Genomic DNA, 25024 nt, shown 5'->3' with positions numbered 1-25024 from the left:
GTTTAATATCAGTGTGTGTCAGTGAGGGTTAATGTCAGTGTGTGACAGTGAGGGTTAGTGTCAGTGTGTGTCAGTGAATGTTAATGTCAGTGTGTGACAGTGAGGATTAATGTCAGTGTGTGACAGTGAGGGTTAATGTCAGTGTGTGTCAGTGAATGTTAATGTCATTGTGTGACAGTGAGGGTTAATGTCAGTGTGTGACAGTGAAGGTTAGTGTCAGTGTGTGTCAGTGAATGTTAATGTCAGTGTGTGTCAGTGAGGATTAATGTCAGTGTGTGTCAGTGAGAATTAATGTCAGTGTGTGACAGTGAGTGTTAATGTCAGTGTGTGACAGTGAGGATTAATGTCAGTGTGTGACAGTGAGGGTTAATGTCAGTGTGTGTCAGTGAATGTTAATGTCAGTGTGTGACAGTGAGGATGAATGTCAGTGTGTGACAGTGAGGGTTAATGTCAGTGTTTGTCAGTGAATGTTAATGTCAGTGTGTGACAGTGAGGGTTATGTCAGTGTGTGTCAGTGAGGGTTAACGCCAGTGTGTGTCAGTGAGTGTTGATGTCAGCGTGTGACAGTGAGGGTTAATGTCAGTGTGTGTCAGTGAGGGTTAATGTCAGTGTGTGACAGTGAGGGTTAGTGTTAGTGTGTGACAGTGAGTGTTGGTGTCAGTGTGTGACAGTGAGTGTTGGTGTCAGTGTGTGACTGTGAGGGTTAGTGTCAGTGTGTGACTGTGTGGGTTAATGTCAGTGTGTGTCTGTGAGTGTTAGTGTCAGTGTGTGTCAGTGAGTGTTGGTGTCAGTGTGTGAAAGTGAGGGTTTATGTCAGTCTGTCTCCATGAGTGTTAGTGTCAGTGTGTGAAAGTGAGAGTTAATGTCAGTGTGTGTCAGCGAGGGTTAGTGTCAGTGTGACAGTGAGGGTTAGTGTCTGTGTGTGACAGTGAGGGTTAATGTCAGTGTGTGACAGTGAGGGTTAGTGTCACTGTGTGTCAGTGAGGATTAATGTCAGTGTGTGAAAGTGAGGGTTAATGTCAGTGTGTGACAGTGAGGGTTAGTGTCAGTGTGTGACAGTGAGGGTTAATGTCAGTGAGTGTCAGTGAGGGTTAATGTCAGTGTGTGTCAGTGAATGTTAATGTCAGTGTGTGTCAGTGAGTGGTAGTGTCAGTGTGTGTCAGTGAATGTTAGTGTCAGTGTGTGTCAGTGAGTGGTAGTGTCAGTGTGTGACAGTGAGTGTTAATGTCAGTGTGTGACAGTGAGGGTTAGTTTCAGTGTGTGACAGTGAGGGTTAGTGTCAATGTGTGTCAGTGAGGGTTAGTGTCAGTGTCTGACAGTGAGTGTTAGTGTCAGTGTGTGACAGTGAGTGTTTGTGTCAGTGTGTGACAGTGAGGGTTAATGTCAGTGGGTGTCAGTGAATGTTAATGTAAGTGTATGTCCGTGAGGGTTAATATCAGTGTGTGACAGTGAAGGTTAGTGTCAGTGTGTGTCAGTGAATGTTAATGTCAGTGTGTGACAGTGAGGATTAATGTCAGTGTGTGACAGTGAGGGTTAATGTCAGTGTGTGTCAGTGAATGTTAATGTCATTGTGTGACAGTGAGGGTCATGTCAGTGTGTGACAGTGAGGGTTAATGTCAGTGTGTGACAGTGAAGGTTAGTGTCAGTGTGTGTCAGTGAATGTTAATGTCAGTGTGTGTCAGTGAGGATTAATGTCAGTGTGTGTCAGTGAGGATTAATGTCAGTGTGTGTCAGTGAATGTTAATGTCAGTGTGTGACAGTGAGGATGAATGTCAGTGTGTGACAGTGAGGGTTAATGTCAGTGTGTGTCAGTGAATGTTAATGTCAGTGTGTGACAGTGAGGGTTATGTCAGTGTGTGTCAGTGAGGGTTAATGCCAGTGTGTGTCAGTGAGTGTTGATGTCAGCGTGTGACAGTGAGGGTTAATGTCAATGTGTGTCAGTGAGGGTTAATGTCAGTGTGTGACAGTGAGGGTTAGTGTTAGTGTGTGACAGTGAGTGTTGGTGTCAGTGTGTGACAGTGAGTGTTGGTGTCAGTGTGTGACTGTGAGGGTTAGTGTCAGTGTGTGACTGTGTGGGTTAGTGTCAGTGTGTGACTGTGTGGGTTAGTGTCAGTGTGTGACAGCGAGTGTGAGTGTCAGTGTGTGTCTGTGACTGTTAGTGTCAGTGTGTGTCAGTGAGTGTTGGTGTCAGTGTGTGAAAGTGAGGGTTTATGTCAGTCTGTCTCCATGAGTGTTAGTGTCAGTGTGTGACAGTGAGAGTTAATGTCAGTGTGTGTCAGCGAGGGTTAGTGTCAGTGTGACAGTGAGGGTTAGTGTCTGTGTGTGACAGTGAGGGTTAATGTCAGTGTGTGACAGTGAGGGTTAGTGTCACTGTGTGTCAGTGAGGATTAATGTCAGTGTGTGAAAGTGAGGGTTAATGTCAGTGTGTGACAGTGAGGGTTAGTGTCAGTGTGTGACAGTGAGGGTTAATGTCAGTGAGTGACAGTGAGGGTTAGTGCCAGTGTGTGTCAGTGAGGGTTAGTGTCAGTGTGTGACAGTGAGGGTTAATGTCAGAGTGTGACAGTGAGGGTTAGTGTCTGTGTGTGTCAGTGAGGATTAATGTCAGTGTGTGACAGTGAGTGTTAATGTCAGTGTGTGTCAGTGAGTGTTAATGTCAGTGTGTCACAGTGAGGGTTAATGTCAGTGTGTGACAGTGAGGGTTAGTGTCAGTGTGTGACAGTGAGTGTTAATGTCAGTGTATGTCAGTGAGTGTTAATGTCAGTGTGTGACAGTGAGGGTTAATGTCAGTGTTTGACAGTGAGTGTTAATGTCAGTGTGTGACAGTGAGGGTTAGTGTCAGTGTGTGACAGTGAGTGTTAATGTCAGTGTGTGTCAGTGAGGGTTAATGTCAGTGAGTGACAGTGAGTGTTAATGTCAGTGTGTGACAGTGAGGGTTAATGTCAGTGTGTGACAGTGAGGGTTAGTGTCAATGTGTGACAGTGAGTGTTAATGTCAGTGTGTGACAGTGAGGGTTAGTGTCAGTGTGTTACAGTGAGGGTTAATGTCAGTGTGTGTCAGTGAGTGTTGGTGTCTGTGTGTGACAGTGAGGGTTAATGTCAGTGTGTGACAGTGTGTGTTGATGTCAGTGTGTGACAGTGAGGGCTAATGTCAGTGTGTGTCAGTGAGGGTTAGTGTCAGTGTGTGACAGTGAGTGTTAATGTCAGTGTGTGTCAGTGAGTGTTACTGCCAGTGTGTGACAGTGAGCGTTAGTGTCGGTGTGTGACAGCGAGGGTTAGTGTCAATGTGTGACAGTGAGTGTTGATGTCAGTGTGTGCCACTGAGGGTTAATGTCAGTGTGTGACAGTGAGGGTTAGTGTCAGTGTGTGAAAATGAGTGTTAATGTCAGAGTGTGTCAGTGAGGGTTAGTGTCAGTGTGTGACAGTGAGGGTTAATATCAGTGTCTGTCCGTGAGTGTTAGTGTCAGTGTGTGTCAGTGAGTGTTGGTGTCATTTTGAGACAGTGTTGGTTAAATTCAGTCTGTGTCCATGAGTGTTAGTGTCAGTGTATGACAGTGAGGGTTAATGTCAGTGTGTGACAGCGAGTGTTAGTGTCAATGTGTGTCAGTGAGTGTTGGTGTCAGTGTGTGACAGTGAGGGTTAATGCCAGTGTGTGACAGTCTGTGTTGATGTCAGTGTGTGACAGTGAGGGTTAATGTCAGTGTGCGACAGTGAGGGTTAATGTCAGTGTGTGACAGCGAGGGTTAGTGTCAGTGTGTGTCAGTGTGTGTTAATGTCAGTGTTTGACAGTGAGGGTTAGTGTCAGTGTGTGACAGTGAGGGTTAGTGTCAGTGTGTGACAGTGAGGGTTCGTGTCAGTGTGTGTCAGTGAGTGTTAATGTCAGTGTGTGTCAGTGAGGGTTAGTGCCAGTGTGTGTCAGTGAGGATTAATGTCAGTGTGTGACAGTGAGGGTTAGTGTCAGTGTGTGTCAGTGAGTTTTAATGTCAGTGCGTGTCAGAGAGTGATGGTGTCAGTGTGTGTCAGTGAGTGTTGGTGTCAGTGTGTGACAGTGAGGGTTAATGTCAGTGTGTGTCAGTGAGGGTTAATGTCAGTGTGTGTCAGTGAGTGTTGGTGTCAGTGTGTGACAGTGAGGGTTAGTGTCAGTGTGTGACAGTGAGTGTTGGTGTCAGTGTGTGACAGTGAGGGTTAATGTCAGTGTGTGACAGTGAGGGTTAATGTCAGTGTGTGTCAGTGAGTGTTGGTGTCAGTGTGTGACAGTGAGGGTTAGTGTCAGTGTGTGACAGTGAGTGTTGGTGTCAGCGTGTGACAGTGAGGGTTAATGTCAGCGTGTGATAGTGAGGGTTAGTGTCAGTGTGTGTCAGTGAGGGTTGGTGTCAGTGTGTGCCAGTGAGTGTTAATGTCAGTGTGTGACAGTGAGGGTTAGTGTCAGTGTGTGACAGTGAGGGTTAATGTCTGTGTGCGACAGGGAGTCTTAATGTCAGTGTGTGATAGTGAGGGTTAGTGTCAGTGTGTGACAGTGAGGGTTAGTGTCAGTGTGTGACAGTGAGTGTTAATGTCAGTGTGTGTCAGTGAGGGTTAATGTCAGTGTGTGACAGTGAGGGTTAGTGTCAGTGTGTGACAGTGAGTGTTAATGTCAGTGTGTGACAGTGAGGGTTAGTGTCAGTGTGTGACAGTGAGGGTTAGTGTCAGTGTGTGACAGTGAGTGTTAATGTCAGTGTGTGACAGTGAGGGTTAGTGTCAGTGTGTGACAGTGAGGGTTAGTGTCAGTGTGTTACAGTGAGGGTTAATGTCAGTGTGGGTCAGTGAGTGTTGTTGTCAGTGTGTGACAGTGAGTGTTGATGTCAGTGTGTGTCATTGAGGGTTAGTGTCAGTGTGTGACAGTGAGTGTTAATGTCAGTGTGTGTCAGTGAATGTTAGTGTCAGTGTGTTTCAGTGAGTGTTAGTGTCAGTGTGTGTCTGTGAGTGTTGGTGTCAGTGTGTGACAGTGAGGGTTAGTGTCAGTGTGTGACAGTGAAGGTTAGTGTCAGTGTGTGTCAGTGAGGGTTAGTGTCAGTGTCTGATAGTGAGTGTTAGTGTCAGTGTGTGTCAGTGAGGGTTAGTTTCAGTGTGTGACAGTGAGTTTTAGTGTCAGTGTGTGTCAGTGAGTGTTAATGTCCGTGTATGTCAGTGAGGGTTAATGTCAGTATGTGACAGTGAAGGTTAGTGTCAGTGTGTGTCAGTGAGGGTTAGTGTCTGTGTGTGTCAGTGAGTGTTGGTGTCAGTGTGTGACAGTGAGGGTTAGTGTCAGTGTGTGTCAGTGAGGGTTAATGTCAGTGTGTGACAGTGAAGGTTAGTGTCAGTGTGTGTCAGTGAGGATTAATGTCAGTGTGTGTCAGTGAGGGTTAATGTCAGTGTGTGACAGTGAGTGTTAATATCAGTGTGTGTCAGTGAGGGTTAATGTCAGTGTGTGACAGTGAGTGTTAGTGTCAGTGTGTGTCAGTGAGTGTTAATGTCAGTGTGTGACAGTGAGGGTTAGTGTCAGTGTGTGTCAGTGAATGTTAATGTCAGTGTGTGACAGTGAGGATTAATGTCAGTGTGTGACAGTGAGGGTTCCTGTCAGTGTGTGTCAGTGAATGTTAATGTCATTGTGAGACAGTGAGGGTTATGTCAGTGTGTGACAGTGAGTGTTAATGTCAGTGTGTGACAGTGAAGGTTAGTGTCAGTGTGTGTCAGTGAATGTTAATGTCAGTGTGTGTCAGTGAGGGTTAATGTCAGTGTGTGTCAGTGAGGGTTAATGTCAGTGTGTGACAGTGAGGGTTAATGTCAGTGTGTGACAGTGAGGATTAATGTCAGTGTGTGACAGTGAGGGTTAATGTCAGTGTGTGTCAGTGAATGTTAATGTCCGTGTGTGACAGTGAGGGTTAATGTCAGAGTGTGTCGGTGAGGGTTAATGTCAGTGTGTGACAGTGAGGGTTAGTGTCAGTGTGTGACAGTGAGGGTTAGTGTCAGAGTGTGTCAGTGAGGGTTAATGCCAGTGTGTGACAGTGAGGGTTAGTGTCAGTGTGTGACAGTGAAGGTTAGTGTCAGTGTGTGACAGTGAGTGTTGGTGTCAGTGTGTGACAGTGAGTGTTGGTGTCAGTGTGTGACTGTGAGGGTTAGTGTCAGTGTGTGACTGTGTGGGTTAGTGTCAGTGTGTGTCAGTGAGTGTTATGTTGGTGTAACTGTGTGACAGTGAGAGTTGATGTCAGTGTGTGTCCGTGAGTGTTAGTGTCAGTGTGTGTCAGTGAGGGTTAGTGTCAGAGTGTGACCGTGTGGGTTAATGTCAGTGTGTGTCAGTGAGGGTTAATGTCAGTGTGTGACAGCGAGTGTTAGTGTCAGTGTGTGTCTGTGAGTGTTAGTGTCAGTGTGTGTCAGTGAGTGTTGGTGTCAGTGTGTGAAAGTGAGGGTTTATGTCAGTCTGTCTCCATGAGTGTTAGTGTCAGTGTGTGACAGTGAGAGTTAATGTCAGTGTGTGTCAGCGAGGGTTAGTGTCAGTGTGTGACAGTGAGGGTTAGTGTCTGTGTGTGACAGTGAGGGTTAATGTCAGTGTGTAACAGTGAGGGTTCGTGTCACTGTGTGTCAGTGAGGATTAATGTCAGTGTGTGAAAGTGAGGGTTAATGTCAGTGTGTGAAAGTGAGGGTTAATGTCAGTGTGTGACAGTGACGGTTAATGTCAGTGAGTGACAGTGAGGGTTAGTGCCAGTGTGTGTCAGTGAGGGTTAGTGTCAGTGTGTGACAGTGAGGGTTAATGTCAGAGTGTGACAGTGAGGGTTAGTGTCAGTGTGTGTCAGTGAAGATTAATGTCAGTGTGTGACAGTGAGGGTTAATGTCAGTGTGTGACAGTGTGGGTTTGTGCCAGTGTGTGCCAGTGAGGTTTCATGTCAGTGTGAGACAGTGAGGGTTAGTGTCAGTGTGTGACAGTGAGTTTTACTGTCAGTGTGTGACAGTGAGGGTTAATGTCAGTGTGTGTCAGTGAGGGTTAATGTCAGTGTGTGTCAGTGAATGTTAATGTCAGTGTGTGACAGTGAGGGTTAATGTCAGTGTGTGTCAGTGAGTGTTTGTGTCAGTGTGTGTCAGTGAGTGTTGGTGTCAGTGTGCGACTGTGAGGGTTAATGTCAGTGTGTGTCAGTGAGTGTTAATGTCAGTGTGTGTCAGTGAGTGTTGGTGTCAGTATGTGACAGTGAGGGTTAATGTCAGTGTGCGACAGTGAGGGTTAATGTCAGTGTGTGACAGCGAGGGTTAGTGTCAGTGTGTGTCAGTGTGTGTTAATGTCAGTGTGTGACAGTGAGGGTTAGTGTCAGTGTGTGACAGTGAGGGTTAGTGTCAGTATGTGTCAGTGAGGGTTAATGTCAGTGTGTGACAGTGAGGGTTAGTGTCAGTGTGTGACAGTGAGTTTTAATGTCAGTGCGTGTCAGTGAGTGTTGGTGTCAGTGTGTGTCAGTGAGTGTTGGTGTCAGTGTGGGACAGTGAGATTTAATGTCAGTGTGTGTCCCTGAGTGTTGGTGTCAGTGTGTGACAGTGAGTGTTGGTGTCAGTGTGTGACAGTGAGGGTTAATGTCAGTGTGTGTCAGTGAGTGTTGGTGTCAGTGTGTGTCAGTGAGTGTTGGTGTCAGTGTGTGACAGTGAGTGTTGGTGTCAGTGTGTGACAGTAAGATTTAATGTCAGTGTGTGTCCCTGAGTGTTGGTGTCAGTGTGTGACAGTGAGTGTTGGTGTCAGTGTGTGACAGTGAGGGTTAATGTCAGTGTGTGTCAGTGAGTGTTGGTGTCAGTGTGTGACAGTGAGGGTTAGTGTCAGTGTGTGACAGTGAGTGTTGGTGTCAGTGTGTGACAGTGAGGGTTAATGTCAGCGTGTAACAGTGAGGGTTAGTGTCAGTGTGTTTCAGTGAGTGTTCATGTCAGTGTGTGACAGTGAGGGTTAGTGTCAGTGTGTGACAGTGAGGGTTAGTGTCAGTGTGTTACAGTGAGGGTTAATGTCAGTGTGTGTCAGTGAGTGTTGGTGTCAGTGTGTGACAGTGAGGGTTAATGTCAGTGTGTGACAGTGTGTGTTGATGTCAAGTGTGTGACAGTGAGATTTAATGTCAGTGTGTGTCCCTGAGTGTTGGTGTCAGTGTGTGTCAGTGAGTGTTAATGTCAGTGTGTGACAGTGAGGGTTAATGTCAGTGTGTGTCAGTGAGTGTTGGTGTCACTGTGTGACAGTGAGTGTTAATGTCAGTGTGTGTCAGTGAGTGTTAATGTCAGTGTGTGACAGTGAGGGTTAATTTCAGTGTGTGACAGTGAGGGTTAGTGTCAGTGTGTGACAGTGAGGATTAATGTCAGTGTGTGTCAGTGAGTGTTAATGTCAGTGTGTGACAGTGAGGGTTAATGTCAGTGTGTGACAGTGAGTGTTAATGTCAGTGTGTGACAGTGAGGGTTAGTGTCAGTGTGTGACAGTGAGTGTTAATGCCAGTGTGTCTCAGTGAGGGTTAATGTCAGTGTGTGACAGTGAGTGTTAATGTCAGTGTGTGACAGTGAGGGTTAATGTCAGTGTGTGACAGTGAGGGTTAGTGTCAGTGTGTGACAGTGAGTGTTAATGTCAGTGTGTGACAGTGAGGGTTAGTGTCAGTGTGTGACAGTGAGGGTTAGTGTCAGTGTGTTACAGTGAGGGTTAATGTCAGTGTGTGTCAGTGAGTGTTGGTGTCAGTGTGTGACAGTGAGGGTTAATGTCAGTGTGTGACAGTGTGTGTTGATGTCAGTGTGTGACAGTGAGGGCTAATGTCAGTGTGTGTCAGTGAGGGTTAGTGTCAGTGTGTGACAGTGAGTGTTAATGTCAGTGTGTGTCAGTGACTGTTAGTGCCAGTGTGTGACAGCGAGTGTTAGTGTCAATGTGTGACAGTGAGTGTTGATGTCAGTGTGTGCCAGTGAGGGTTAATGTCAGTGTGTGACAATGAGGGTTAGTGTCAGTGTGTGAAAATGAGTGTTGATGTCAGAGTGTGTCAGTGAGGGTTAGTGTCAGTGTGTGACAGTGAGGGTTAATGTCAGTGTGTGTCAGTGAGTGTTGGTGTCAGTGTGTGACAGTGAGGGTTAATGTCAGTGTGTGACAGTGTGTGTTGATGTCAGTGTGTGACAGTGAGGGCTAATGTCAGTGTGTGTCAGTGAGGGTTAGTGTCAGTGTGTGACAGTGAGTGTTAATGTCAGTGTGTGTCAGTGACTGTTAGTGCCAGTGTGTGACAGCGAGTGTTAGTGTCAATGTGTGACAGTGAGTGTTGATGTCAGTGTGTGCCAGTGAGGGTTAATGTCAGTGTGTGACAATGAGGGTTAGTGTCAGTGTGTGAAAATGAGTGTTGATGTCAGAGTGTGTCAGTGAGGGTTAGTGTCAGTGTGTGACAGTGAGGGTTAATGTCAGTGTCTGTCCGTGAGTGTTAGTGTCAGTGTGTGTCAGTGAGTGTTGATGTCAGTGTGTGACAGCGAGTGTTAGTGTCAGTGTGTGTCTGTGAGTGTTAGTGTCAGTGTATGACAGTGAGGGTTAATGTCAGTGTGTGTCAGTGAGGGTTAGTGTCAGTGTGTGACCGTGTGGGTTAATGTCAGTGTGTGACAGCGAGTGTTAGTGTCAATGTGTGACAGTCTCTGTTGATGTCAGTGTGTGACAGTGAGGGCTAATTTCAGTGTGTGTCAGTGAGGGTTAATGTCAGTGTGTGTCAGTGAGTGTTAGTGTCAGTGTGTGACAGTGAGTGTTGATGTCAGTGTGTGACAGTGAGTGTTAATGTCAGTGTGTGCCAGTGAGTGTTAATGTCAGTGTGTGACAGTGAGTGTTGATGTCAGTGTGTGACAGTGAGTGTTGATGTCAGTGTGTGCCAGTGAGGGTTAATGTCAGTGTGTGACAGTGAGTGTTAATGTCAGTGTGTGACAGTGAGTGTTAATGTCAGCGTGTGTCAGTGAGGGTTAGTGTCAGTGTGTGCCAGTGAGGATTAATGTCAGTGTGTGACAGTGAGTGTTAATGTCAGTGTGTGACAGTGAGGGTTAATATCAGTGTGTTACAGTGAGGGTTAATGTCAGTGTGTGTCAGTGAGTGTTGGTGTCAGTGTGTGACAGTGAGGGTTATTGTCAATGTGTGACAATGAGTGTTGATGTCAGTGTGTGCCAGTGAGGGTTAATGTCAGTGTGTGACAGTGAGGGTTAATGTCAGTGTGTGACAGTGAGGGTTAATGTCAGTGTGTGTCAGTGAGTGTTGGTGTCAGTGTGTGACAGTGAGGGTTAATGTCAGTGTGTTACAGTGAGGGTTAATGTCAGTGTGTTACAGTGAGGGTTAATGTCAGTGTGTGACAGTGAGGGTTAATGTCAGTGTGTGACGGTGAGGGTTAGTGTCAGTGTGTGTCAGTGAGGGTTAGTGTCAGTGTGTGTCAGTGAGTGTTAGTGTCAGTGTGTGGCAGTGAGGGTTAATGTCAGTGTATGACAGTGAGTGTTGGTGTCAGTGTGTGACAGTGAATGTTGGTGTCAGTGTGTGTCAGTGAGGGTTAGTTTCAGTGTGTGTCAGTGAGTGTTAATGTCAGTGTGTGTCAGTGAGGGTTAATGTCAGTGTGTGTCAGTGAGTGTTAATGTCAGTGTGTGACAGTGAATGTTGGTGTCAGTGTGTGTCAGTGAGGGTTAATGTCAGTGTGTTACAGTGAGGGCTAATGTCAGTGTGTGTCAGTGAGGGTTAGTGTCAGTGTGTGACAGTGTGTGTTAATGTCAGTGTGTGTCATGAGTGTTAGTGTCAGTGTGTGACAGTGAGCGTTAGTGTCAGTGTGTGACAGCGAGGGTTAGTGTCAATGTGTGACAGTGAGTGTTGATGTCAGTGTGTGCCAGTGAGGCTTAATGTCAGTGTGTGACATTGAGGGTTAGTGTCAGTGTGTATAAATGAGTGTTAATGTCAGAGTGTGTCAGTGAGGGTTAGTGTCAGTGTGTGACAGTCAGGGTTAATGTCAGTGTGTGCCAGTGAGGGTTAATGTCAGTGTGTGACAGTGAGTGTTAGTGTCAGTGTGTATAAATGAGTGTTAATGTCAGAGTGTGTCAGTGAGGGTTAGTGTCAGTGTGTGACAGTCAGGGTTACTGTCAGTGTCTGTCCGTGAGTGTTAGTGTCAGTGTGTATCAGAGTGTGTTAATGTCAGTGTGTGTCATGAGTGTTAGTGTCAGTGTGTGACAATGAGCGTTAGTGTCAGTGTGTGACAGCGAGGGTTAGTGTCAATGTGTGACAGTGAATGTTGATGTCAGTGTGTGCCAGTGAGGGTTAGTGTCAGTGTGTATAAATGTGTGTTAATGTCAGAGTGTGTCAGTGAGTGTTAATGTCAGTGTATGACAGTCAGGGTTAGTTTCAGTGTGTGACAGTGAGTGTTGGTGTCAGTGTGTGTCAGTGAGGGTTAGTGTGTGTGTGTGACAGTTAGGGTTAGTTTCAGTGTGTGTCAGTGAGTGTTCATGTCAGTGTGTGTCAGTGAGGGTTAATGTCAGTGTGTGTCAGTGAGTGTTAATGTCAGTGTGTGACAGTGAGTGTTGGTGTCAGTGTGTGTCAGTGAGGGTTAAAGTCAGTGTGTTACAGTGAGGGCTAATGTCAGTGTGTGTCAGTGAGGGTTAGTGTCAGTGTGTGACAGTGTGTGTTAATGTCAGTGTGTGTCATGAGTGTTAGTGTCAGTGTGTGACAGTGAGCGTTAGTGTCAGTGTGTGACAGCGAGGGTTAGTGTCAATGTGTGACAGTGAGTGTTGATGTCAGTGTGTGCCAGTGAGGGTTAATGTCAGTGTGTGACAGTGAGGGTTAGTGTCAGTGTGTATAAATGAGTGTTAATGTCAGAGTGTGTCAGTGAGGGTTAGTGTCAATGTGTGACAGTCAGGGTTAATGTCAGTGTGTGCCAGTGAGGGTTAATGTCATTGTGTGACAGTGAGGGTTAGTGTCAGTGTGTATAAATGAGTGTTAATGTCAGAGTGTGTCCGTGAGTGTTAGTGTCAGTGTGTGTCAGTGAGGGTTAATGTCAGTCGGTGTCCATGAGTGTTAGTGTCAGTGTATGACAGTGAGGGTTAATGTCAGTGTGTGTCAGTGAGGGTTAGTGTCCGTGTGTGACCGTGTGGGTTAATGTCAGTGTGTGTCAGTGAGGGTTGATGTCAGTGTGTGACAGCGAGTGTTAGTGTCAGTGTGTGTCTGTGAGTGTTAATGTCAGTGTGTGACAGTGAGGGTTAATGTCAGTGTGTGACAGTGAGGGTTAGTGTCAGTGTGTGACAGTGAGGATTAATGTCAGTGTGTGTCAGTGAGTGTTAATGTCAGTGTGTGACAGTGAGGGTTAATGTCAGTGTGTGACAGTGAGTGTTAATGTCAGTGTGTGACAGTGAGGGTTAGTGTCAGTGTGTGACAGTGAGTGTTAATGTCAGTGTGTCTCAGCGAGGGTTAATGTCAGTGTGTGACAGTGAGTGTTAATGTCAGTGTGTGACAGTGAGGATTAGTGTCAGTGTGTGACAGTGAGGGTTAGTGTCAGTGTGTGACAGTGAGTGTTAATGTCAGTGTGTGACAGTGAGGGTTAGAGTCAGTGTGTGACAGTGAGGGTTAGTGTCAGTGTGTTACAGTGAGGGTTAATGTCAGTGTGTGTCAGTGAGTGTTGGTGTCAGTGTGTGACAGTGAGGGTTAATGTCAGTGTGTGACAGTGTGTGTTGATGTCAGTGTGTGACAGTGAGGGCTAATGTCAGTGTGTATCAGTGAGGGTTAGTGTCAGTGTGTGACAGTGAGTGTTAATGTCAGTGTGTGTCAGTGAGTGTTAGTGCCAGTGTGTGACAGTGAGCGTTAGTGTCAGTGTGTGACAGCGAGTGTTAGTGTCAATGTGTGACAGTGAGTGTTGATGTCAGTGTGTGCCAGTGAGGGTTAATGTCAGTGTTTGACAATGAGGGTTAATGTCAGTGTGTGACAGTGAGGGTTAGTGTCAGTGTGTGACAGTGAGGGTTAATGTCAGTGTGTGTCAGTGAGTGTTGGTGTCAGTGTGTGACAGTGAGGGTTAATGTCAGTGTGTTACAGTGAGGGTTAATGTCAGTGTGTGTCAGTGAGTGTTAGTGTCAGTGTGTGACAGTGAGTGTTAATGTCAGTGTGTGTCAGTGAGTGTTAGTGTCAGTGTGTGACAGTGAGCGTTAGTTTCAGTGTGTGACAGCGAGGGTTAGTGTCAATGTGTGACAGTGAGTGTTGATGTCAGTGTGTGCCAGTGAGGGTTAATGTCAGTGTGTGACAGTGAGGGTTAGTGTCAGTGTGTATAAATGAGTGTTAATGTCAGAGTGTGTCCGTGAGTGTTAGTGTCAGTGTGTGTCAGTGAGGGTTAATGTCAGTCGGTGTCCATGAGTGTTAGTGTCAGTGTATGACAGTGAGGGTTAATGTCAGTGTGTGTCAGTGAGGGTTAGTGTCCGTGTGTGACCGTGTGGGTTAATGTCAGTGTGTGTCAGTGAGGGTTGATGTCAGTGTGTGACAGCGAGTGTTAGTGTCAGTGTGTGTCTGTGAGTGTTAATGTCAGTGTGTGACAGTGAGGGTTAATGTCAGTGTGTGACAGTGAGGGTTAGTGTCAGTGTGTGACAGTGAGGATTAATGTCAGTGTGTGTCAGTGAGTGTTAATGTCAGTGTGTGACAGTGAGGGTTAATGTCAGTGTGTGACAGTGAGTGTTAATGTCAGTGTGTCTCAGTGAGGGTTAATGTCAGTGTGTGACAGTGAGTGTTAATGTCAGTGTGTGACAGTGAGGGTTAATGTCAGTGTGTGACAGTGAGGGTTAGTGTCAGTGTGTGACAGTGAGTGTTAATGTCAGTGTGTGACAGTGAGGATTAGTGTCAGTGTGTGACAGTGAGGGTTAGTGTCAGTGTGTTACAGTGAGGGTTAATGTCAGTGTGTGTCAGTGAGTGTTGGTGTCAGTGTGTGACAGTGAGGGTTAATGTCAGTGTGTGACAGTGTGTGTTGATGTCAGTGTGTGACAGTGAGGGCTAATGTCAGTGTGTGTCAGTGAGTGTTAGTGCCAGTGTGTGACAGTGAGCGTTAGTGTCAGTGTGTGACAGCGAGTGTTAGTGTCAATGTGTGACAGTGAGTGTTGATGTCAGTGTGTGCCAGTGAGGGTTAATGTCAGTGTTTGACAATGAGGGTTAGTGTCAGTGTGTGAAAATGAGTGTTGATGTCAGAGTGTGTCAGTGAGGGTTAGTGTCAGTGTGTGACAGTGAGGGTTAATGTCAGTGTCTGTCCGTGAGTGTTAGTGTCAGTGTGTGTCAGTGAGTGTTGGTGTCATTTTGAGACAGTGAGGGTTAAATTCAGTCTGTGTCCATGAGTGTTAGTGTCAGTGTATGACAGTGAGGGTTAATGTCACTGTGTGTCAGTGAGGGTTAGTGTCAGTGTGTGACCGTGTGGGTTAATGTCAGTGTGTGACAGCGAGTGTTAGTGTCAATGTGTGACAGTCTGTGTTGATGTCAGTGTGTGACAGTGAGGGCTAATGTCAGTGTGTGTCAGTGAGGGTTAGTGTCAGTGTGTATAAATGAGTGTTAATGTCAGAGTGTGTCAGTGAGGGTTAGTGTCAGTGTGTGACAGTGAGGGTTAATGTCAGTGTGTGACAGTGAGTGTTAATGTCAGTGTGTGACAGTGAGGGTTAGTGTCAGTGTGTGACAGTGAGTGTTAATGTCAGTGTGTGTCAGTGAGTGTTAATGTCAGTGTGTGACAGTGAGGGTTAGTGTCAGTGTGTGACAGTGAGGGTTAGTGTCAGTGTGTATAAATGAGTGTTAATGTCAGAGTGTGTCCGTGAGTGTTAGTGTCAGTGTGTGTCAGTGAGGGTTAATGTCAGTCGGTGTCCATGAGTGTTAGTGTCAGTGTATGACAGTGAGGGTTAATGTCAGTGTGTGTCAGTGAGGGTTAGTGTCCGTGTGTGACCGTGTGGGTTAATGTCAGTGTGTGTCAGTGAGGGTTGATGTCAGTGTGTGACAGCGAGTGTTAGTGTCAGTGTGTGTCTGTGAGTGTTAATGTCAGTGTGTGACAGTGAGGGTTAGTGTCAGTGTGTGACAGTGAGGATTAATGTCAGTGTGTGTCAGTGAGTGTTAATGTCAGTGTGTGACAGTGAGGGTTAATGTCAGTGTGTGACAGTGAGTGTTAATGTCAGTGTGTCTCAGTGAGGGTTAATGTCAGTGTGTGACAGTGAGTGTTAATGTCAGTGTGTGACAGTGAGGGTTAATGTCAGTGTGTGACAGTGAGGGTTAGTGTCAGTGTGTGACAGTGAGTGTTAATGTCAGTGTGTGACAGTGAGGGTTAGTGTCAGTGTGTGACAGTGAGGGTTAGTGTCAGTGTGTTACAGTGAGGGTTAATGTCAGTATGTCAGTGAGTGTAGGTGTCAGTGTGTGACAGTGAGGGTTAATGTCAGTGTGTGACAGTGTGTGTTGATGTCAGTGTGTGACAGTGAGGGCTAATGTCAGTGTGTGTCAGTGAGTGTTAGTGTCAGTGTGTGACAGCGAGTGTTAGTGTCAATGTGTGACAGTGAGTGTTGATGTCAGTGTGTGCCAGTGAGGGTTAATGTCAGTGTTTGACAATGAGGGTTCGTGTCAGTGTGTGAAAATGAGTGTTGATGTCAGAGTGTGTCAGTGAGGGTTAGTGTCAGTGTGTGACAGTGAGGGTTAATGTCAGTGTCTGTCCGTGAGTGTTAGTGTCAGTGTGTGTCAGTGAGTGTTGGTGTCATTTTGAGACAGTGAGGGTTAAATTCAGTCTGTGTCCATGAGTGTTAGTGTCAGTGTATGACAGTGAGGGTTAATGTCAGTGTGTGTCAGTGAGGGTTAGTGTCAGTGTGTGACCGTGTGGGTTAATGTCATTGTGTGACAGCGAGTGTTAGTGTCAATGTGTGACAGTCTGTGTTGATGTCAGTGTGTGACAGTGAGGGCTAATGTCAGTGTGTGTCAGTGAGGGTTAATGTCAGTGTGTGTCAGTGAGTGTTAGTGTCAGTGTGTGACAGTGAGCGTTAATGTCAGTGTGTGACAGCGAGGGTTAGTGTCAATGTGTGACAGTGAGTGTTGATGTCAGTGTGTGCCAGTGAGGGTTAATGTCAGTGTGTGACAGTGAGGGTTAATGTCAGTGTGTGACAGTGAGGGTTAATATCAGTGTGTTACAGTGAGGGTTAATGTCAGTGTGTGTCAGTGAGTGTTGGTGTCAGTGTGTGACAGTGAGGGTTAATGTCAGTGTGTTACAGTGAGGGTTAATGTCAGTGTGTGTCAGTGAGTGTTAGTGTCAGTGTGTGACAGTGAGTGTTAATGTCAGTGTGTGTCAGTGAGTGTTAGTGTCAGTGTGTGACAGTGAGCGTTAGTGTCAGTGTGTGACAGCGAGGGTTAGTGTCAGTGTGTGACAGTGAGGGTTAATGTCAGTGTGTTACAGTGAGGGTTAATGTCAGTGTGTGACGGTGAGGGTTAGTGTCAGTGTGTGTCAGTGAGGGTTAGTGTCAGTGTGTGTCAGTGAGTGTTAGTGTCAGTGTGTGTCAGTGAGGGTTAGTGTGTGTGTGTGACAGTTAGGGTTAGTTTCAGTGTGTGTCAGTGAGTGTTAATGTCAGTGTGTGTCAGTGAGGGTTAATGTCAGTGTGTGTCAGTGAGTGTTAATGTCAGTTTGTGACAGTGAGTGTTGGTGTCAGTGTGTGTCAGTGAGGGTTAATGTCAGTGTGTTACAGTGAGGGCTAATGTCAGTGTGTGTCAGTGAGGGTTAGTGTCAGTGTGTGACAGTGTGTGTTAATGTCAGTGTGTGTCATGAGTGTTAGTGTCAGTGTGTGACAGTGAGCGTTAGTGTCAGTGTGTGACAGCGAGGGTTAGTGTCAATGTGTGACAGTGAGTGTTGATGTCAGTGTGTGCCAGTGAGGGTTAATGTCAGTGTGTGACAGTGAGGGTTAGTGTCAGTGTGTATAAATGAGTGTTAATGTCAGAGTGTGTCAGTGAGGGTTAGTGTCAGTGTGTGACAGTCAGGGTTAATGTCAGTGTCTGTCCGTGAGTGTTAGTGTCAGTGTGTATCAGTGTGTGTTAATGTCAGTGTGTGTCATGAGTGTTAGTGTCAGTGTGTGACAATGAGCGTTAGTGTCAGTGTGTGACAGCGAGGGTTAGTGTCAGTGTGTGCCAGTGAGGGTTAGTGTCAGTGTGTATAAATGTGTGTTAATGTCAGAGTGTGTCAGTGAGTGTTAATGTCAGTGTATGACAGTCATTGTTAGTTTCAGTGTGTGACAGTGAGTGTTGGTGTCAGTGTGTGTCAGTGAGGATTAGTGTGTGTGTGTGACAGTTAGGGTTAGTTTCAGTGTGTGTCAGTGAGGGTTAGTGTCAGTGTGTGACAGTGTGTGTTAATGTCAGTGTGTGTCATGAGTGTTAGTGTCAGTGTGTGACAGTGAGCGTTAGTGTCAGTGTGTGACAGCGAGGGTTAGTGTCAATGTGTGACAGTGAGTGTTGATGTCAGTGTGTGCCAGTGAGGGTTAATGTCAGTGTGTGACAGTGAGGGTTAGTGTCAGTGTGTATAAATGAGTGTTAATGTCAGAGTGTGTCAGTGAGGGTTAGTGTCAGTGTGTGACAGTCAGGGTTAATGTCAGTGTGTGCCAGTGAGGGTTAATGTCAGTGTGTGACAGTGAGGGTTAGTGTCAGTGTGTATAAATGAGTGTTAATGTCAGAGTGTGTCCGTGAGTGTTAGTGTCAGTGTGTGTCAGTGAGGGTTAATGTCAGTCGGTGTCCATGAGTGTTAGTGTCAGTGTATGACAGTGAGGGTTAATGTCAGTGTGTGTCAGTGAGGGTTAGTGTCCGTGTGTGACCGTGTGGGTTAATGTCAGTGTGTGTCAGTGAGGGTTGATGTCAGTGTGTGACAGCGAATGTTAGTGTCAGTGTGTGTCTGTGAGTGTTAGTGTCCGTGTGTGTCAGTGAGTGTTGGTGTCAGTGTGTGACAGTGAGGGTTAATGTCATTGTGTGACAGTGAGGGTTAGTGTCAGTGTGTTTCAGTGAGGGTTAGTGTCAGTGTGTGTCAGTGAGGATTCGTGTCAGTGTGTGACAATGAGGGTTAATGTCAGTGTGTGACAGTGAGGGCTAATGTCAGTGTGTGACAATGTGGGTTAATGTCAGTGTATGACAGCGTGGGTTAGTGTCAGTGTGTGTCAGTGAATGTTGGTGTCAGTGTGTGTCTGTGAGGGTTAGTGTCAGTGTGTGTCAGTGAGGGTTAGTGTCAGTGTGTGACAGTGAGTGTTAGTGTCAGTGTGTGGCAGTGAGGGTTAGTGTCAGTGTGTGTCCATGAGTGTTGGTGTCAGTGTGTTTCAGTGAGGTTTAATGTCAGTGTGTGTCAGTGAGGGTTAATGTCAGTGTGTGCCAGTGAGGGTTAGTGTCAGTGTGTGTCAGTGAGTGTTAGTGTCAGTGTGTGGCAGTGAGGGTTAGTGGCAGTGTGTGTCCATGAGTGTTGGTGTCAGTGTGTGTCAGTGAGGGTTAATGTCAGTGTGTGTCAGTGAGTATTAATGTCAGTGTATGACAGTGAGGGTTAGTGTCAGTGTGTGTCAGTGAGTGTTAGTGTCAGTGTGTGGCAGTGAGGGTTAGTGTCAGTGTGTGTCAGTGAGTGTTAATGTCAGTGTGTGTCAGTGAGGGTTAGTGTGTGTGTGTGACAGTTAGGGTTAGTTTCAGTGTGTGTCAGTGAGTGTTTATGTCAGTGAGGGTTAATGTCAGTGTGTGACAGTGAGTGTTGGTGTCAGTGTGTGTCAGTGAGGGTTAATGTCAGTGTGTGACAGTGAGTGTTGGTGTCAGTGTGTATCAGTGCCGGTTGGTGTCAGTGTGTGACAGTGAGGGTTAATGTCAGTCTGTGTCAGTGCGGGTTGGTGTCAGTGTTTGTCCGTGAGTATTGGTGTCAGTGTGTGTCAATTAAGGGTAGTGTCAGTGTGTGACAGTGAGGGTTAGTGTCAGTGTGTGTCAGTGAGGGTTAGTGTCAGTGTGTGTCAGTGAGGGTTAGTGTCAGTGTGTGACAGTGAGGGTTCGTGTCAGTGTGTGTCAGTGAGTGTTAGTGTCAGTGTGTGTCAGTGCGGGTTGGTGTCAGTGTGTGACAGTGAGGGTTAGTGTCAGTGTGTGACAGTGAGGGTTTATGTCAGTGTGTGTCAGTGAGTGTTAGTGTCAGTGTGTGTCAGTGCGGGTTGGTGTCAGTGTGTGTCAGTGAGGGTTAGTGTCAGTGTGTGACAGTGAGGGTTAGTGTCAGTGTGTGTCAGTGAGTGTTAGTGTCAGTGTGTGTCAGTGAGTGTTAGTGTCAGTGTGTGACAGTGCGGGTTAATGTCAGTGTGTGACAGTGAGGGTTAGTGTCAGTGTGTGACAGTGCGGGTTAATGTCAGTGTGTGACAGTGAGGGTTAGTGTCAGTGTGTGACAGTGAGGGTTAGTGTCAGTGTGTGTCAGTGAGTGTTAGTGTCAGTGTGTGTCAGTGCGGGTTGGTGTCAGTGTGTGACAGTGCGGGTTTATGTCAGTGTGTGACAGTGCGGGTTTATGTCAGTGTGTGACAGTGCGGGTTTATGTCAGTGTGTGACAGTGAGGGTTCTACCTGTTGTGTCAGTGTTTATTCCAGCTTTTGTTCTATTGAGCTGTTGTGTATGTCCTGGCTGTAGCTCTGTCTCTGGTTTACTTTAGGGGTCGCTTTGGCAGTGTTCACCGATGTACAGAGCGATCCTCTGGTCTTCAGCTGGCCATGAAAATTATTAAAGTCCCATCTGCCAGAGAGAAGGTAAACACGCCATTTAATCAGTTCATCAATCCAGTCATTTGTGGGCTCCCCTTGCTACCTGTGCTCCACCCTACAGGCTCTGGCCAGACTGTACGGACTGTCGTCAGTGTGGGATGTGACTGACAGCAGCACTCCGAGGTCTCCCTGGGAAGGTTGGGAACTCTGTGCTACCTGCCACTCTGAAAGGGGACAATCTCCCACAGCTTGAGTCCGGGCTCTCAGTGCTGTCAGGAATAGCTCACTGAACAGCCATGCGGCTTCGCTCCTGTTTTACTATCCCGTCCGTTGGCTTTCCCCACAGCCTTTCCTTCGAACCTCTCAATGAATTTCCCATCAGGTGCCTGTTGTTGAGAATACTCGCTGATTTGTGGCTGAGTCTGTTGCTGTGTAACATTGTGACTCACCCATACCCACCTCAATCACACTCCCAGAGTCAGGTGCCCCAGCTGCCTCACCTCCATCCCATCCCCTCTGCAGGGATGCACTAACCTCCAGCTGAGGAACAGGCCATTTAGCTATCAAACGTGCTGCTGACTCTTGGAAGGAGCTCTCCAATTAGATCCATTGCACTGTTCCCCTTCAGTTACTGATGTCTGCCATTCCTGGAAGTTCCTGTTGAATGGAATCCCTTTACCAGATCTGTCTTCCAGCCATAACTCACTGTATTTAAACATTTCTCCTTGGCCCTCTTGGGTCCTGAGTTATTTCACTTCAGTTTATATCAAAACAAACTTCCGATCTGCCCTCCTGTTTCCTGACGGAGCATTCCCCCATGGCGTGCCCACACACTGGGTAAAAGGCCCTCTCAGATTCCGGCTCTCACTCCCAGAGTCGGAATACGGTTCTTCCCATCCTCATGATCCACTCCACTCAGCTTGACATTTAAACCATTGCTCTCTATTTAGGCTCTCTCTGCCTCTGTCTCTCTGTATTCCGTTTCTCTCTGTATTCAGTGTCTCTCTGTATTCAGTGTCTCTCTGTATTCAGTGTCTCTCTGTATTCAGTGTCTCCCTCTCTCTCTGTATTCAGTGTCTCTCTGTATTCAGTGTCTCTCTGTATTTTGTGTCTCTCTGTATTCAGTGTCTCCCTGTATTCAGTGTCTCCCTCTCTCTCTGTATTCAGTGTCTCTCTGTATTCAGTGTCTCTCTGTATTCAGTGTCTCTCTGTATTCAGTGTCTCCCTCTCTCCCTGTATTCAGTGTCTCCCTGTATTCAGTGTCTCTCTGTATTCAGTGTCTCCCTGTCTCTCTGTATTCATGTCTCCCTGTATTCAGTGTCTCTCTGTATTCAGTGTCTCCCTCTCTCCCTGTATTCAGTGTCTCCCTGTATTCAGTGTCTCCCTGTATTCAGTGTCTCTCTGTATTCAGTGTCTCCCTCTCTCTCTGTATTCAGTGTCTCCCTGTATTCAGTGTCTCTCTGTATTCAGTGTCTCTCTGTATTCAGTGTCTCCCTCTCTCCCTGTATTCAGTGTCTCTCTGTATTCAGTGTCTCCCTGTATTCAGTGTCTCTCTGTATTCAGTGTCTCTCTGTATTCAGTGTCTCCCTGTATTCAGTGTCTCTCTGTATTCAGTGTCTCTCTGTATTCAGTGTCTCTCTGTATTCAGTGTCTCCCTCTCTCTCTGTATTCAGTGTCTCTCTGTATTCAGTGTCTCCCTCTCTCTCTGTATTCAGTGTCTCCCTGTATTCAGTGTCTCTCTGTATTCAGTGTCTCCCTCTCTCTCTGTATTCAGTGTCTCTCTGTATTCAGTGTCTCCCTCTCTCTCTGTATTCAGTGTCTCTCTGTATTCAGTGTCTCCCTCTCTCTCTGTATTCAGTGTCTCACTGTATTCAGTGTCTCTCTGTATTCAGTGTCTCCCTCTCTCTCTGTATTCAGTGTCTCTCTGTATTCAGTGTCTCTCTGTATTCAGTGTCTCCCTCTCTCTCTGTATTCAGTGTCTCTCTGTATTCAGTGTCTCTCTGTATTCAGTGTCTCCCTCTCTCTCTGTATTCAGTGTCTCCCTGTATTCAGTGTCTCCCTGTATTCAGTGTCTCTCTGTATTCAGTGTCTCTCTGTATTCAGTGTCTCCCTCTCTCTCTGTATTCAGTGTCTCTCTGTATTCAGTGTCTCCCTGTATTCAGTGTCTCTCTGTATTCAGTGTCTCCCTCTCTCTCTGTATTCAGTGTCTCTCTGTATTCAGTGTCTCTCTGTATTCAGTGTCTCCCTGTATTCAGTGTCTCTCTGTATTCAGTGTCTCCCTCTCTCTCTGTATTCAGTGTCTCTCTGTATTCAGTGTCTCTCTGTATTCAGTGTCTCTCTGTATTCAGTGTCTCCCTGTATTCAGTGTCTCTCTGTATTCAGTGTCTCTCTGGATTCAGTGTCTCTCTGGATTCAGTGTCTCCCTGTATTCAGTGTCTCTCTGTATTCAGTGTCTCCCTCTCTCTCTGTATTCAGTGTCTCCCTGTATTCAGTGTCTCTCTGTATTCAGTGTCTCCCTCTCTCTCTGTATTCAGTGTCTCTCTGTATTCAGTGTCTCCCTGTATTCAGTGTCTCTCTGTATTCAGTGTCTCCCTGTATTCAGTGTCTCTCTGTATTCAGTGTCTCCCTGTATTCAGTGTCTCCCTCTCTCCCTTTATTCAGTGTCTCCCTGTATTCAGTGTCTCTCTGTATTCAGTGTCTCTCTGTATTCAGTGTCTCTCTGTATTCAGTGTCTCCCTCTCTCTCTGTATTCAGTGTCTCTCTGTATTCAGTGTCTCCCTCTCTCTCTCTCTGTATTCAGTGTCTCTCTGTATTCAGTGCCTCTCTGTATTCAGTGTCTCCCTCTCTCTCTGTATTCAGTGTCTCTCTGTATTCAGTGTCTCTCTGTATTCAGTGTCTCCCTCTCTCTCTGTATTCAGTGTCTTCCTGTATTCAGTGTCTCCCTGTATTCAGTGTCTCCCTGTATTCAGTGTCTCCCTGTATTCAGTGTCTCTCTGTATTCAGTGTCTCCCTCTCTCTCTGTATTCAGTGTCTCCCTGTATTCAGTGTCTCTCTGTATTCAGTGTCTCCCTCTCTCTCTGTATTCAGTGTCTCTCTGTATTCAGTGTCTCCCTCTCTCTCTGTATTCAGTGTCTCTCTGTATTCAGTGTCTCTCTGTATTCAGTGTCTCCCTCTCTCTCTGTATTCAGTGTCTCCCTGTATTCAGTGTCTCTCTCTCTCTGAGTCTGTATTCACGCACTCTGACTGTATTCAGTGTCTCTCTCTCTCTCCCTCTGACTCTGTATTGACTCTCTCCGACTGTATTCAGTCTCCCTCTCTCTCTGACTCTGTCTTCACTGTCTCTGACTGTATTCAGTCTCTCCCTCTCTCTCTGACTCTGTATTCACTCTCTCTGACTGTTTTCAGTCTCTCTCTCTCTCTCACCCTCTGACTTTGTATTCACTCTCTCTGACTGTGTTCAGTCTCTCTCTCTCTCCTTCTGACCCTGTATTCAGTCTCTCTGACTGTATTCAGTCTCTCTCAATCTCTCTGACTCTAAATTCACTCTCTCTCACTGTATTCAGTCTCTCTCTCTCTCCCTCTGACTCTGTATTCAGTCTCTCTGACTGTATTCAGTCTCTTTCTCTCTCTCTCTCTCTCTGACTCTGTATTCACTTTCTCTGACTGTCTTCAGTCTCTCTCTCTCCCTCTGACTCTGTATTCAGTCTCTCTGACTGTATTCAGTCTCTCTCTCTCCCTCTGACTCTGTATTCACTCTCTCTGACTGTCTTCAGTCTCTCTTTCTCTCTCTCCCTCTGACTCTGTATTCACACTCTCTGACTGTATTCAGTCTCTCTCTCCCTCCCTCTGACCCGGTATTCAGTCTCTCTGACTGTATTCAGTCTCTCTCTCTCTCCCTCTGACTCTGCATTCAGTCTCTCTGACTATATTCAGTCTCTCTCTCTCTCACTCTGACTCTGTATTCACTCTCTCTGACTGTATTCACTCTCTCTGCCTGTATTCAGTCTCTCTCTGTCTCTCTCTCCCTCTGACTCTGTATTCACTCTCTCTGACTGTATTCAGTCTTTCTCTCTCTCCCTCTCACTCTGTATTCACTCTCTCTGACTGTATTCAGTCTCTCTCTCTCTCCCTCTGACTCTGTATTCACTCTCCCTCTCTCTCGCCCTGACTCTGTATTCTCTGTCTCTCTCTGACTGTATTCAGTCTCTCTCTCTCTTCCTCTGAGTCTGTCTTCACTCTCTCTGACTGTATTCAGTCCCTCTCTCTCTCCCTCTGACTCTGTATTCACACTCTCTGACTGTATGCAGTCTCTCTCTCTCTCTCTCCCTCTGACTCTGTATTCACTCTCTCTGACTGTATTCAGTCCCTCTCTCACACTCTCCCTTGACTCTGTATTGACTCTCTCTGACTGTATTCAGTCTCTCTCTCTCTCACACCCTCTGACTCTGTATTCACTCTCTCTGACTGTATTCAATCTCTCTCTCTCCCTCTGACTCTGTATTCACTCTCTCTGACTGTTTTCAGTCTCTCTCACTCTCTCACACCCTCTGACTCTGTATTCAGTATCTCTGACTGTTTTCAGTCTCTCTCTCTCTCCCTCTGACTCTGTATTCAGTCTCTCTGACTGTATTCAGTCTCTCTCTCTCTGACTCTGTATTCACTCTCTCTGACTGTATTCAGTCTCTCTCACTCTCTCCCTCTGACTCTGTATTCATTCTCTCTGACTGTATTCAGTCTCTCTCTCTCTCTCCCTCTGACCCTGTATTCAGTCTCTCTGACTGTATTCAGTCTCTCTCTCTCTGACTCTGTATTCACTCTCTCTGACTGTATTCAGTCTCTCACTCTCTCCCTCTCCCTCTGACTCTGTATTCAGTCTCTCTGACAGTATTCAGTCTCTCTCTCTCTCTGACTCTGTATTCACTTTCTCTGACTGTCTTCAGTCACTCTTTCTTTGTCTCCCTCTGACTCTGTATTCACTGTCTCTGACTGTATTCAGTCTCTCCCTCTCCCTCTGAATCACACCCTTCCAGCAACACATTTTCAGCTCTGTATTCACTCTCTCTTACTGTATTCAGTCTCTCTCTCTCACTGGCTCCGTATTCCCTCTCTCTGACTGTATTCAGTCTCTCTCTCTCTCTCCCTCTGACTCTGTATTCACTCTCTCTGACTGTATTCAGTCTCTCTCTCACTGGCTCCGTATTCACTCTCTCTGACTGTATTCAGTCTCTCTCTCTCTCCGACTCTGTATTCACTCCCTCTGAATGTATTCAGTTCTCCCTCTATTTCTCCCTCTGACTCTGTATTCACTCTCTCTGACTGTATTCAGTCTCTCTCTCTCTCTCCCTCTGACTCTGTATTCACACTCTCTGACTGTA

General features: G+C 46.5%; 1 protein-coding gene across 2 annotated transcripts in view; it reads left to right on the top strand.

Annotated features, from left to right (window-relative positions):
* The window catches only part of LOC122559989 (myosin light chain kinase 2, skeletal/cardiac muscle-like), a 393900-nt gene that overhangs the window by 180060 nt on the left and 188816 nt on the right, over positions 1-25024 (top strand). For both annotated transcript variants that reach the window (XM_087995000.1, XM_087995001.1), the window contains one exon: positions 19601-19694. In XM_087995000.1, coding sequence (XP_087851126.1) covers positions 19601-19694 — 94 coding nt within the window. The remainder of the gene's footprint in view (positions 1-19600; positions 19695-25024) is intronic.

The sequence above is a fragment of the Chiloscyllium plagiosum genome, unplaced genomic scaffold (assembly GCF_037043375.1).
Source record: "Chiloscyllium plagiosum isolate Xiang-an unplaced genomic scaffold, Cpla_swu_hap1 HiC_scaffold_15, whole genome shotgun sequence".
Taxonomy (NCBI): Eukaryota; Metazoa; Chordata; class Chondrichthyes; order Orectolobiformes; family Hemiscylliidae; genus Chiloscyllium; species Chiloscyllium plagiosum.
Note: the sequence above shows the minus strand (reverse complement) of the source record. Positions and strands in the feature narration are given on the sequence as shown.